The sequence below is a fragment of the Zeus faber genome (assembly GCF_960531495.2).
Source record: "Zeus faber genome assembly, chromosome: 14".
Taxonomy (NCBI): Eukaryota; Metazoa; Chordata; class Actinopteri; order Zeiformes; family Zeidae; genus Zeus; species Zeus faber.
In genome coordinates this window covers 14,492,880-14,508,071 of record NC_137200.1, presented here as the reverse complement: position 1 = coordinate 14,508,071, position 15,192 = coordinate 14,492,880, and the positions used below count along the sequence as shown (strand labels likewise).

At 43.6% G+C, this 15,192-nt stretch overlaps 1 protein-coding gene across 4 annotated transcripts in view; it reads right to left on the bottom strand.

Moving 5' to 3' along the window:
- Positions 1-15,192, bottom strand: part of dlg2 (discs, large homolog 2) — a gene marked incomplete at both ends in the record, with an annotated part of 158,453 nt that overhangs the window by 31,489 nt on the left and 111,772 nt on the right. For 2 of the 4 annotated variants that reach the window (XM_080013293.1, XM_080013294.1), the window contains 7 exons: positions 3,716-3,881; positions 4,433-4,577; positions 6,723-6,859; positions 7,226-7,395; positions 10,686-10,810; positions 12,417-12,467; positions 13,994-14,047. In XM_080013293.1, coding sequence (XP_079869419.1) covers positions 3,716-3,881; positions 4,433-4,577; positions 6,723-6,859; positions 7,226-7,395; positions 10,686-10,810; positions 12,417-12,467; positions 13,994-14,047 — 848 coding nt within the window. The remainder of the gene's footprint in view (positions 1-3,715; positions 3,882-4,432; positions 4,578-6,722; positions 6,860-7,225; positions 7,396-10,685; positions 10,811-12,416; positions 12,468-13,993; positions 14,048-15,192) is intronic. The other 2 variants (XM_080013295.1, XM_080013296.1) reach the window with 1 other exon arrangement.

The following is a 15,192-nucleotide window of genomic DNA, read 5'->3' as shown; positions in this document are numbered from 1 at the left end:
AATGTATTTTAGAAACCCTATAAATAAATAAACTAAGGTAAGTGGTTTAACTTAAATTGTTGAGGATAAATAATGAAATGAATTGTGTGTAGTGGGCTACACCAAAAACGAAAAGGAGCGAAAATATTTCAAAACACATACATAATAAATACATGTTCCTTGTATTATGTAATTGCTTATGGTTATTGTTACCAGTAATTATAATTCAGGAACTTTGTAGACATTGATATCTCTGGAATGTCTATACATTCTGACAGTGACGCTATTGGGTTTTTATTCTGTAGAACATGTCAGTTGCCCTCAGAAGCGTATATATTTATGATACTTAATATTCTGCACTTTATTTAATGCAATTGTCTTCTGGTAATACCTTAACTACATTTTTTTCAAACATAATAAAGGTTAATAGTAATAAAATAATACGTGTCACCTTGTAACTTTGTATGGTTAAGAGTTTGTATCTTATATTCCTTTAATTCAAGTCCAATCACGATTTACTGTGGAAATTAACTTTGCCGCACATGGATAATTGCGATCAGAAGAAAAACAAGGGAAAATTGCAGTCAGCTGAAAGTCCAATCAACAAGCAGGCCGATTGGAGCCGACAACGCTGCCTGCCGGAGCCGACATCGATCCAGGGAGAGCCTGGTGTCCTGACTATCTCCTCCAGTATATTTTATGAGTGCAGGAGTTCACTCATAACGGCCTGGTAGACTGCAGTGCTATCACGTGATCTGCGTACTCTGTCAACTTGTGCATATGTGCAAAGATTTATACGTTATGCGATGTGGCGCCATCTTGGTGAGGTAGCTATTGCTGATCACAAACTCCATCCACAACACTGAACCGATCTGGATGAAACCTGAGCTACGTCATGTTAGAACTGCCCCAAATATACAAATCTTATTCAGATTGTCTGTGGATTCATCAAATCCATGACATCCATGAAAATCTGACGTCGGTTACATCTCTACGTGCTGCCATCTTGGTGAGGACCCGGTTGTTGACCAATCGCTAGACTGCAATGCTTTGATGTGACCTGTGCGAGCCGCCATTTGCACATGTGCGCATGTTGCGGAGATGATAAAACAAATAGTTTTTTACTTAATTACTCCAAAATAATGGACTAACCCTGATCAAACTTGGACGAGGGCATGTCGGGACCGTCCCGAATACACATTTTTATTAACTTGTCTGTGAGTGCAGCACATCCATGACATCAATAGACAACTGACGTATTTTTTTTTTTATTAACAATAGCAATAGGGTTCCCGCCTCTTCGGGGCTGGACCCCTAAATATGAATAACTAATAATCAAAGAAGTGCTTCTATTGCCAGTGGAACCCAGGTAATCAGCCATCGATCAATCTCAGTAAACAGATTATTGATCACGGCCAGGAAACAGATCTCTATAGATGCACTCTCTTTTGAAGCTGCATATCCATAAATATATCCAGAATGTGAAATAATCCATCGTCAAACATGCTTGGAGATGAATATGATGCTTTATAGCCGGCTTGTGTAAAGCTAACCAACTATGAATGACAATACGTTTTGGAAGGAATGTGACATTTATTTAAGTTTGCAATGAAATATTAATAGTAAGATGGAGTTTTATAGCTACATGCATCACTAAAATTCTCATATATAAGAACAGACAGAAATTTTTTTAGTTTCATATATTTCATTGGAGTCTTAATTGTACATCACCATATTGTCACGTTTTGCCATGATACCTCACCCTCGCTCGGTTCAGAAAGTGCCGTTTGCCGTCGCCGTGTTGCATGTGAATGCAGCATTAGCAACAACCTCCGCAAATCAGAAGCCTAAAAAGATCACAGAACCCGAAGATTCAGTAAGTTCTTTCGCGATCCTTGTGCTTTCAGTGGCCCTTAGACCTCACATTTTCCAAGCTGGGGCGCAGCAGCAAAATATGGCAGTTTGCAGGTGAAAGAAAATCTGTGCAGGGATCTGAGATAACAAAGAAGCCTTGGGTGCCTAATTACTCTGGCACTCTCAGAAACATGAATGATTAAGTTTAATGTTAAAGTAAAAGGACAAGGTGTTGCTCGAATCATACGGGTGAGCTTTCTCTAGGTGGATTATGGTTTACTTGACATTTTAACAGAAAAAAAACAAGTGGCGCTGCTGAGCCATATTTTTGGACTAGAGAATATGAACAAATGCAGCCCGGGTTGTTATAGTAATCCAGAAGGCTATTAGAGTACAATACTCTAGCTGAGAGCAAATGGTAACCCTCTTAGTTACACACAGAATGGGGGTAATAATCCTTCAGTGAACCCACACTTACCATGTGGGGGTCAATCGACTAATAGTCGCTCCCAAGCAAACTCTTTGTAAGCTCTCTACGGGTCCACGTTTTAGATTTTTTTTTTTTGCAAATGGGTTACAGGATTCTTGGTATGGCCTGCAGCGATGCATTTAGCCTAAGAGCCCAGATCAGAACATACCTCTGGTTTGTTCAAAGACATTGCCATGGCTGGCTTGCTTTCCTCATGTTGATTTAGCTGAAAAGTTGCCTTTGCCTGTCCATCAATCCTCACTGGCCAGGATGTTTAGAGCACTGCCCTTCCAATAGATATAGTAATAATGGAGAACAATTGAGAAACAATTGTTAATAGTGTGGCTATTATAACCAAGCAGGTAGAGGCATTGATAAGAACAGCTAGAACAGCCTACAAAGTTGTGAAATTTGCATTACTTTACTGTAATGCAGCCTTAAAAAAACAACATTTAACTATATCGATATCTAGTCTCATATGACATATTATATATTTAAACAATATATCACTCAGCCCTACCTTGAAAACATGTCCCAAAAGCAACTCAGACATTTAACTAATGGCATTTAAACAACAAGCCTTGCTTCTGCTTGTCCGCACGCATGCATGCACGCACACACACACACACACACGCACACACACAGACACACACACACACACAATCCAGGACCGGCATTATATTTACAGCAATCTGAAGGCAGATGGTATCAGCTTCTATTTGGATTAGGTGCAGGGTGGAATGAGATGTGTGTGTGTGTGTGTGTGTGTGTGTGTGTGTTTGACTGTGCACCAAAACCTTATTAAGCGGTAAAGATAAACAGAAGACAAGAGTGAGTGAGAGGCAGGAAGAAAGCTAGAGAAAAAAAGAGAGACAATTACAGGAAGACGACAGATGAAAGCAAATGTCATCCTGACTGAAGTGGCAGCTGAAAAAAACCCAAAAACCCTCAACTGACCAACTAGGAAAAAAACAAAACCACGTGTCTACCTAAAAAGAAGATTGTTGACAACAGCATGGATTTTTGTTCGCAGCGACGTGGGAGAGCGGGGATTAACTATTCAAGAAATACTTCAATGCTTTGTGGATGTGCTCATCAAAATATATATATTTTTTTTAAAGACAAACATTCACTACAAAACACACTTAAGCAGACAAAAAAACAACAACAGACAATACTGCAAAGATGCAGGACTGAAAAACCTTTAACTAGTCAGGAAACATTTTCTGACTTTTTGAGCCCAAAATCTTTCACACACAAGCAACACAACAGAACATGACACAAAGAACACACAGTTCATAGCCCCGACAGCTGGGGTTAAACAGCGATGGGAGAACGAGGACGGACTGGGGGTCGGGGACAAGAAGCCTCTACCTGTAGCTCTAGTGTAGTGGTAGTCTGGCGGGTAATTACCGTAAGAAGGAAAAACCATCCAACCTGTTTATGTCCTCGTCACCCAGTAAGTGCTTAGGGAGTGGGGAGTAACTCCCGGGGGAAATGGGAGGCAGACCGGACTTGTACTCCAGAGTGCCGCTGTTGCCAGGGGAAGAGATATGATTTTCCATGGCTGGAGAGAATGCTGCATTTGGAGAGGGGGCAGCGAGAGAGAGAGAGAGGGAGAGGGAGGGAGAGAGAGAGAGAGAGGGAAAGGGAGAGAGAGAGAGAGAAAGAGAGAGAGAGAGAGAGAGAGAGAGAGAGGGAGAATAGACGAATAAAAGTTTAGAAAATTGTGAGATAAGTGTGTTTACAGATACAGACAGCCTTTGGCTGGTAATGAAGCCGATCTGGTAAAACTTGCTCATGGCAATGGAAAATGCCATGTTGTTCCAAGTCCAAATGGACAGTCAAGCATCCAAACATTAAATAGAAGCGATTAAATTTAAAATAGCTTTGCGCATTTGGTAAATAGTCACATTGGATACACACTTTCACATATCTTTACATAGGTGTAGGGGAAAATTGTATTTCACACACAATTTAAACATTTTTTCAAAGCAAACTAAAATGCACCAACTATTACAAAGACCCATTTATTTCTATATGAAAATGCACTTGGCCCAATAAACAGATTCTGATTCTACTGCTTCCAAATCACAGACAAGAATGGAGGAAAAGAAGCGAGGGACTCACAGTGCGTGATATCAGGCGGCCCATAAGGATCTGATAAGTACACGTTGGTGGGCTTCCCCACCTTTAGGTACACCACGTCTGACGTGTTCTTCAGTATTGCCACCGCCTCCTCGTGAGACACCTCCTCCAGGGTGTAGTTGTTCACCTGTGACCCACAACAAGAGAGGGGGTGAGGTGGAGAGTCATTGGATCCCTGCTGGCATCTTAAGAGGCTACTTATTTTATCTCATAGTCCCATAGCCTCTCCCTCCCTCCCTCCCTCCCTCCCTCACTCCTCCAGCAAACGGGATGATGACAGATGGTCTGAGGGTGACAGCAGGACAGTAGGAAGGAAGGTAATTCAATTAATGGCTGGTTAAACAAGGGGATGCCCTGTTGAAGAGCGGCCATCTTCTCAGCGTGGACAGTCTGCAGAGGGCTGTTTTGTTACTTGCCAAATAGGTGCCAGGAACTTAATTTGATCACTTGGATGACCAGATAGAAAGAGGGTGCCGAAAGAGGAACAATGTCAGAATGCACAAGGATAAAAGGCTCACAGGATATATTCATAAATTAAAGTGATATATTTTGACAGGCCTTTTTTTTTTTTTTTGGATCTCAAAAAGGTGGAAGTCCTTGAAGTAGCATATTTTAAGGCAAATAACCAAGATTGGCCTCAACTTGTACAATTTAATCTTAAAAACACAAATTGACTAATTGCAATTGTATTCTTATTAAAATTTGTACAAACTCAAAACATTTGGTAAGCTATGTGTTTTATTTGACTTTGTCTCAAAACAGATCTAGCTTAAAACAACCACGGATTGTTGCTGTGTGTTTGGGAGTGGGCTGGTGCCTGAGCTGCAGTCTGCCTGGCTCTTTGACTTTCTTCCTCCTTCGCTCTTCAGGTCCACCGCTGTAGATTCATGAGCCCCGCATCCTTGCGGTGTCCTGCGACCCAGAGCTGTTTCGTATGTACGAGACATCTCGCTTCCTTTCTGTGACTCTTTTGGTCAGAGGCTGGGAGTAGGGGCCTGCTAAAATGGCTCTCAAGCAGTTTCACAATATTCTTGGATTCAGTTGTGGAATTGGATAGAAAGTGTTCTTACCCATGTAAAACTGGAATAGTCAATCAAACTGAATATTGAAATAAGGTTTCAATGTCAAACCCCCAAAAGTGCAAGGATTCAAAGTAACGGGGAAAAGGGGGGGGGGGTTACAAGTTATAAATTATATTATTTAAAATTATATTCATAAATCATTTTCATTTGGACATGTTGCCCAGCCCAGTAGCTGCTGGTTGTCAATGCCTGCGTTGGCAGGGCCTCATTCCAACACCTCACTCCCTTCGACGGAGTCTGGTGGGAAGAGGTGTCGTTGCAGTCACGGCCTTGCTATCAAGGTGATGACGGGGACAGTGAATAGCACTGTGCTGACCCTTGACTGTGCTGTCGTCTTGGTGACCGTCGTCCCCTCCACTTGGACAGCGGTCGTCACTCGCCTTTCATTATGACTGCGCTATTATGTGTCGTGTGCTTAGCTGCTTCCCCTTTTCCATTTTGGCTGCCCGCACAGTGACCGCGTCACGCCCGACTTACCTGGAAGGGAAGACCCTTTCGAAAATACCAAGCTTTTTCTGTGAGTTTCTATGAGCCCAACATAGTATCGTCACAGCCTTCTCTGTTAAATATGAGCCTGCAAGGCTAAAAGCTGTTCAATAGATCTGAAATAAATCCCAATTACTATCCACTAGGAGCCTTTTATCCTTATGCTTCATACAGAAAAAAGCTTCTTATTTAGCCTAACTAACATTAGTGGTGCTGCCTCCAAAATATTAATAAATGAAAGAGGAACATTTTCTCTTTGCTCTAATTGCTGCTGTTGCAAGAATTTGGCAAAGTAAAAACAGGGCCATGAGCCAAACAAGGTTGAGAACCCCTATTGCAAAGTCTTTTTTTGGCTGTAGAGCAACTGCGATTGGGAGCTATACTGTAAATAAACTTGACTTCAGTCAATGACCAGACCAGGCTTCTCTTCAGTACATCCGGCAGACACCGACACTTGTGCAGCAGCCGTTGCCTCAGCACCGAAAAGACGCTATACAAACCATATTTACGAAATCAAGATCATCATGATTAAGTTCTAAAGTTGTGTTCTATGGTGCCGACTTTACCGGATCCAGTTTCATTCTATTTTAATCTTAGTTCTTTTTTCATGTACCCAAGATTTGAATCACCATAACAAAACAAAACATGATTTGCCGTAATCTGGCATAAAAATAGCACGAGTTGGTGCCCCTCGCTCTACTCACCATGAGCAGCCTGTCTCCGACCTGTAGCCGGCCATCCTTCTGCGCTGCCCCGCCATCGATGATCTTTGTGACGTAGATGCTGTTGTCCCCCGGGATGTGCTGGTTTCCAACCCCACCTGCAATGCTGAAGCCGAGCCCTGCGTGTGTGTGGATGAGATCAGCTGGTTAGACGTGGAGAGTGGGGCCAGCCCAGCTAGCCTGACTACGTTTGATTTGTTTCTTTGTTGCTTTCTGCTCATGGGTGGGCGGCGTCAGCGGCAGCCGTTCCTTAGCAGGCAGGTACATTCTAGGTTTTCTTCACTTATACTCAAATTCAGAAATGAAGGTAAAGTTGAGAAATGCTAAATCATAGGTTCAACAAATTAAGCAATTCTTCTCAGTCGATCCGATGACGCCAATCCGATGAGGCATCGCCCCCGGTGGAGATGCAACAATGACACGTTGGAAACACATTGGACACACTTTTAAGGGGTGAAGAGGAAAAAATGGCGGCCGCCTGGAACCTTTGGGTCCTTTGATGAGTTTGATCTCGAGGATGGTCTCCAGCATGGGCCTGCGGCGACGCACGTAGAGGCGCACGATGGAGCCCGCCACCTTGAGGGCCTCCACCGCCTTGCTGTGGCACACCTCGGACACGTCGGCGTCATTCACCCGCAGGATGCAGTCGTTCACTCTGGAAAAAGAGGGCGCAGCACAGGTAATGGGCGTCGGCCGTACAGAGAAGCATGAAAATACCATCAGAATCAGTGAATCTATGACTTTGAATAGGCGGTATATTTGTCATTGTGGCAAATATAAATATTATATTTTACACACACACACAAACACAAACACACAGTAGTGGGACTGTTAAGACCGGAAGTTGTTGATGCATATGCAAGTTTATTATTTTGAGCAAATTTCTGATCTGATGTGGGCCTACGCATGTTAACCGCTCATATGTGAACGCGTGTTTGTCTGTTTGTGAGAGTGAGATAAGCCCTCTGGCTTATCAGAGTTGCCATTAGCATATGTGTGTGTGTGTGTGTGTGTGTGTGTGTGTGTGTGTGTGTGTGTGTGTGTGTGTATGTTTGTGCACATGGCCAAGGATACAAGTGCTGAAAAGTCACAGCCAGAGAGAAGCTTAGTTTGAATTCCCTGCGGTGCAGACCAAAGCATCCATACCCTAACACTCAAGGACACATGTCCCCTGGGGGGGTCTGCGTAGGAGCCAGCTGGGACCCAGCGTACTCGCGTACTCCCTCCTCCGACGGTGGGAAGCAGAGCGAGAGAATCTGCCCACGTCATCACCATCTCGCTAAGGGTCAACACAAGTACCATCACAGGCTCCTCTTCAGGAAAATGAATATCAATTCCGCTTTCAAATTTTTTTTTTTAAACATCCTGTATCGTCCCTTAAATGTATTGACCTCTCTTTCATAAAGAAAAGGTCACTTTTGGTTATTGTTCAATTACCAGGCAGAAGCTTTCTCCCCTCTCCGGGACAAAAGACAGCTTCGTTGGGTGTTCCACGTGCTCCGGCTTGATTGGCTAGATGACAAGCTAGGTGTCTAGCAGTGACTTGGTCCAAAAGACGACTGACTGTAATCATAAATCTCCATCATTCCTCGGACAAATTAGTGTTTATTTTTATCCAGAGAGAGGACCTCCGGCATGATGAAACATGAGACAGATTTCACATTTTACCAATGTTTTGGTTTCGCCGTGTCTTTTACACCGCGGTGCAAGCAGTCCTGCCTTCTTTGATTCCTTCTTAAGTTCAGCATTAACACGACTGAACTGCCCCGAAATGTCCCAAAACACTTTTGGGGCATGTGCGATCTCAAACCAGGTGTTAAAAATATTTAAAATACTCACAATTTCAAAGATCTACATTCTCTTCTCAGAGCCGTTTCCATATCTATGCCTTTGGCTTGGTAAATGTACTGCAACAGTGTCTCAGTGCAGAAGCAAGCAAAGTTTGCTTGGCCTCTACAATGTTATTAGGAAATCCAAATTCCCTGTTGGGGATTAGACCGGAATGCATTAGGCACCCTGTCCGTCTCGGAGAGGGCGACCATCAATTAGGTATAAGCATGATTTATTCCCCTGGCCCTTGGCAGCTGTGATCCACTTGAGGTTCTCTGGCATGCATGCAATGTCGCAGGCACCCCTCCTGCATCTGTGATCAACAGTTATGCTTCAGGGACCGTGGCTTGGGCAGAGACATGAGCGCATGTGGAAGCGAAAGCAGAAGTAGCCAGACTCCCGCTGCTACAACGACTCTGCAGGGTGCAGACGGTACATAAAATGTCATGTTAACAGCTATCTGGCTTTTACACGGCGGCGAGTGGATATACACCGATCAGCCACAACCTTAAAACCACTGACAGGTGAAGTGAATAACATTGATCATTTTGTTCCAATGACACCTGTCAAGGGGGGGGATATATGAGGCAGCAAATGAACAGTCAGTTTTTGAAGTTGATGTGTTGGTAGCAGGAAAAATGGGCAAATGTAAGGATTTGAGCCACTTTGACAAGGGCCGAATTGTGATGGCTAGATGACTGGGTCAGAACATTTACAGAACGGTAGGTTTGGTCGGGTCTTCCCAGTATGCAGTGGTTAGTACCTACCAAAAGTGGTATCATTGATGTGCGTGGGGAGCGAACTCAAGCCCATCTGGTCCAATCCCACAGAAGAGCTACTGTACCACAAATACTGTAGCTGAAAAAGTTAATGCTGCTATGACAGAAAGGTGTCAGAACACACAGTGCATCGCAGCTTGCTGTGTATGGGGCTGCGTAGCCGCAGACCGGTCAGAGTGCCCATGTTGACCCCTGTCCATCGCTGAAAGCGTCTAAAATGGGCATGTGAGCCTCAGAACCGGACCATGGAGCAATGGAAGAAGGTGGCATGGTCTGATGAATCATGTCTTCTTCTACATCATGTGGATGGCCGGGGTTAGGGTCCGATCCTACCGAGCATCTGTGGGATGTGCTGGAACAACAAGCCCGAGCCACCTCGCAACTTACAGGACTTAAAGGATTTGATGCTAACGTCTTGCTGCCAGATACCACAGGACACCTTCAGAGGTCTTGTGGAGTCCATGCCTCGATGGGTCACAGCTGTTTTGGCGGCACGGGGGGGGGGCTACACAATATTAGTGGTTATTAGTGATGGCTTTAATGTTGTGGCTGATTGGTGTATATTTGGTAATGTGAGATGTACTAACAAGGAGGGGAGTTACATGGAGGGGAGGGGAATGTTCTTTTCTTATATAAATCCAAAATTGGGTAAAAAAAACAACAACAAAAAAAAACTCCAGCGATGATATGTCAAGAAATCTATCGTAGAAATAATGTGATCACATACTGTATGCTACAGTAAGAACCATTTTAACCATTTGTTGACCCAAAGGTTTCTTCCACATTTACTTCAAATGTTCTCTCTTGGGTCAGAGCACCATGTGACCATGTGAGAATATCAACAACAAAAAACAATTGGAACTGGTTTCACCAAGCACAAATTGAACCATAAACGTAAGATGATACAGTGGGAGCCTCCGTGTTTCTCTGATACTGATTATAACCCTGGTGCACTGGATAGTACACAGGCAGGAAATAACACAACTGTGCTGGAGGTGATGCAGCTCACAAATGACAAATAACAGGAGGTGCAAGCACCGAAAGTTCAGGAGTAGCAGCTGCTGGGAGAAAAATTGTCCCAAGACAATAAAACACGCAGCTTTCAAAAACATGACATATAGAAGTACCATGTGTGACCAATAGTAGAAATGTAAAGATTATTACAGACACGAGCCACATGCTTGAACACACAAGCACCTGTAGCTTATGACCCTCTGACTATTTGGAAGCCTCCATCTTATGCCCCCTTTGTTAGAATCTTGAGTTTTCCCAAAAAATGAATCTTTTTTTTCCTGCGGGGCTCCTATTAAAAAAGTTGGGAGTCTGGGAAACCTACCGCAGGCGTCCATCCTCCGCTGCTGCGCCTCCAGGGATGATCTTGGTGATGAAGATTCCCGGATCGTCTCCGATGTGCGGGTTGTCTGTCCCACCGGCGATGCTGAAGCCCAGCCCTGAGTTGCCCTGTGGCAGTGGCACACAGCAACATACATAGCAAAAATGCTGTTAAATGTAGCACATCATCGTGCATCATTCAACTAGAACAAATCCAAAATACACTTTTGAGCAACATTCAGTTCGCAAATTGTGATGATTTGTTGATTACTTATTTAGATTATTCACAACAATTGTAAATTCCGATTGACCTCAATCAATTAGGCAATTAGCCTGTGCGATAGAAATGAATTGAGCTTTTGTATGGTATTGCCCCGGTTCAGTAAGTCTGCAGTGTCTGAGGGATACCGATTAGGTGTCAGGTCCATAGATTTTTGAGCTGTAACTATTTTCACAATGTTGACTACTAAAATACAATCTAAGACAACAGCCCTCTGGACGATAACGGCTCTGAGAGCAGAAGCCAAGCCTCGTCAAAGAGTCCTTTAATGCCCACAAACCCCCTTGACGCCCGCTCATAGAAGAAAAAAAAACAAAAACCATGCTTTGATTGAGTTGTTGATAGGAATAGAGGCTTCTCTTGATTACGAAATCAAGAGATTTTATAACAGAAAGATTACACACACACACACACACACACACACACACACACACACACACACACACACACACACACACACACTCACGCACACACGCGCGTGCGCACACACACACAAACACACACACACACACACACACTCACACTCCACTGGCTGTAATGCTGAATCAAATAAAATAAAATAAAAATGCCACCAAAGCTCTCTGAGGGAAAGGCTCTGCAAGATCAGACCCAAGTCTATCTGGCCACATAGGCAATTGAAAATCCTTTTGCTGAGGCGGAGGAGAATTCAGCATCGTAAAATGCCCGGCTCCTTATTGGAAGCTCATCTTGGACAGAGATCAACCATTGTCTGCCTCAGAGCTCAACTCCAAGAAGCTCCACTGGCCGGCTCCCCTATTGTCTGAAAAACCAGCATGACATCCTTGCTGCCGTTGACCTTTGGTGGCTGTGTGTTGCTTTGCCGCTGCTTCTCATCAAGCTGTATGACGGCGGCCCGCTCGCATTCGTTTGAGCCTACTGGTTTAATTGGGCAGCTGGGTTTTAAAGCAGTCGTGCCTTTAAGTCTACAACGAAAGCTTACACAATAACTAGGAAAATGGCTGAAATAAATACATCAAGCCAACAATGGTTGGAAGCAATGCTTCATCAGTGGGTGAAATGACAGTTTTATCTCCTGATTGATTTCTCTCTAATTTATTTTGCATGAATTATATAAATTAAAGACATTCAGTAAATCAGTAAAACATGTTTATTGCCACTAAGTAGTTTGACAATATCATACCGAAATCCACCCTTTTCTCCAATCTTAAAGGAAGGTTAAGGAATTGTGATCTAGATTGAGCCCACATAGGACAAAACACGGGCTACGTGAAAGAGAATGCAAGGGAGGACTCTTCTAGACGTTTAGAAGATAAGTTTCTCGAAAGCTTTTAACCTACTTGGGAAGGCGTCTGGAGGCCCTGCTTTTTTTTTTTTTTCCCCCAACAGTGGGGCTGAGATCAATTCTCGCCGTGCACGCTGAAGTTGTGCAGGAGATAAACATCAAATATCCACATTTTGATCTGCGCTACTCACCCGCTCTAGCGTGATCTCTTCAAACTCATATTCAATTTCCGTCCCGTTGACCTGAAGAAAAACGGAGAAGATGGTATTAGTGGGTTACGGCTGAAAACACTATGAAGACCAGACTGCGAAATTATATTTGAAGACTGGGTTTTGATTATTCCTTTCTATTTCCCGATACTCCATACGCCTTAACATTTTACTGCTGCCCCAACTGCTTATTTTTGCAGACATATGTTTTCCTCTCCTCTCTGATGAGAAATAGGATACAATCAGGGCGCAGACACTTTGTATATGCTCTATTAACGTGAGCTTTTTCTAAACCATGGATGCCATCTTCGACAGAATTTCAAGTGGGAGTTGAGAGCCTTTTCCTGTGTCTGGCTGAGATGATTAATTAGCAACAGGCACCTCCTCGTACTTATGCATTCACACAGGAATAGCACACGCAGGCAGATGACACGGCGCCATCTACAGTAGCCGGATCCCATGGGGGGAAAAGTTGTTTAAACGCGCATCAGAAATGACATCACCATTTGGGCTTGTACGGGTACAATACCACACACAGTGTCACAGAGAAGACAACATTAGCAAGATCTTTAAAAACCATCCTGTAGTTAAGCAAATGAGGTAAAAAGCATAGAGGAAAAATGCCTGAACAGGCCATAAAATATTTTTTCATCTATTAAATAATTATTTTTTCTGATAAATTGAATGGCCGTTTTTTAAAAGGTAACAGCAGACTCTTGACACGTTCCATTCTGAAAATGGAAATCTTGAGACATCTTTCCTGATTTAGACACAAATATTTTTGTGGATTCTGTGGATTTTAAACCGATATCTTATATAAAATACTAAATAATCTCTATGATAAGATTTTTTTCTTATTTTAAGAAAATGTACCAAGTTCAATTTTCTCATCTGATGGCAGATGAATATCCTCGATTAAAGTATTTTTCTTATTTTTTTTTGTTCTTGACGTATTTATTTTGCAGTGAAGTCATTTTGTCCCTTGACTCACATAAGGGTGACTTGATAGTAGTCGTCAGTCAAGCGACCCAGCAATAACTATGTATTTCACCTGCACCAAACGGTGGTCCGCATGTGGAAGGTGAGTTCTGCCTCTCACCCAGTTGTAAGCCGGCACGTTAAGTGTTACACTACTGTACGTTAATAAGTGACCACTTAGCACCGAACCCTTTATTTCCAAGTTATTTTCAGCTTTTTTTCCCTCCTCTTTCTCTCAATGCACCACTGCACCATTTAGTTGTTTTGATGTGAAACTGTGCAAAGTGCTACCGAGAAAAGTATCTTCAGAAACTCTCGTGCTGGTCTTTTATTCATGACAACTATCAATAATTCAACACAGCGACCTCATTTGTTTTTACATAGATGCACTGAGTCAAAAAAAATATAAATAAATCCTATTTTCCTGGGCTTACTTTTCCTTAAATGCCACCCATCCCATTTAAGCACAAGGGAGGTGGTTTCCTTCTCTTTCATGCTTCAGCCCAACAGGGCATTTGTCATCTCTGGAAACAAGTGTGAGATGCCTTTGATAGAAAAAGATTAAAAATACATAGACTCACGTAAGGTACCGACTCCAGCGTGTCCGTGTTGACTATGATTGGGGCGGGGCTGGCCTGTAAGATAGAGAGCGAGAGACAGAGACAGAGAGAGAGAGAGCGAGAGAGAGACACAGGTTGGGACTAGTGGAAGCAGTGACAGGAGCATCAGTGTGGGGGTAGAGAGAGATGCCCAAGCCCACCACTGTCCTACTTTCCATGTAAGGATGGGGAGGGTTTGGTGGTGGTGGTGGTGGTGGTGGTGGGGGCAGCTTCTGGATCATGCAGCGACTTTACTATGCATCATCAGCAATTTAACAGCCCTCCATTTTGCTGGATGGTCCCATTACAACCCCCCTACGACCCCTACAAACATCACCTGAGTTTTTTTTTACCTTGTGGCAGGAGTGAGAGTGGTGATATTGAATCAGGGGGAGGGTCAGATTTTATGTAAAGCGGCTCCTGTGACAAACTCCTGCACAAAATATATTTACGCACCTCAATACGAAACAAGGAGGTACAGGCTGTGTGGGTGTGACAAGGTAGCTCTCAGGGTAAGTTAAATTGGGAAAAAAAGTTAAACCGTTTTGATCAACTAAACAACCAATAATCATTGGTTTTCCAAGAGGGGGATCATTACCACAAGACATGTTTGACATGTATTTGACAAAACATTACGTTACATTACATTTACATTAGCGCCACGTTTATTACGGCACGTGGCCTATCCCTGTAACAACTATAGCAATGAAGGAGAAGAAAAGAGACGGACGCAGTCAGGAGGGTGTTCAAGGGAGTGTGTGAGACAGATGCTGTCAGTGCGAGCGCACGTGTGTGTGTGTGTGTGTGTGTGTGATGTGTTCACCTGCGTGTGGGCAGGATTGTTTCCCAATTAGTGCTGGTGTATGAGGTCAGAAACTAATCATAGTGACTCGGCACATCAGAAAGGCTCCGCAGCCACCCACAAGCCCCGCAGCCGCACCAACACCACACGGCAGCAAGAACATCCACAGCCCAAAGCACCACAGCCACAGGAGAACCCCGAACTGGCAGAGAAGCCAAGAGTGCACAGAGCAACAGCCACGCACGCCCCCAAAATACACAATCTTGTCCCCAAATACACAAGATGAACCTGGAGCCCCGAAGCTGCCCCGAAGCACACACACAACCTACCCCCATGCGCATGGGGATGGGTTGTGTGTGTGTACTATACTATTATTATT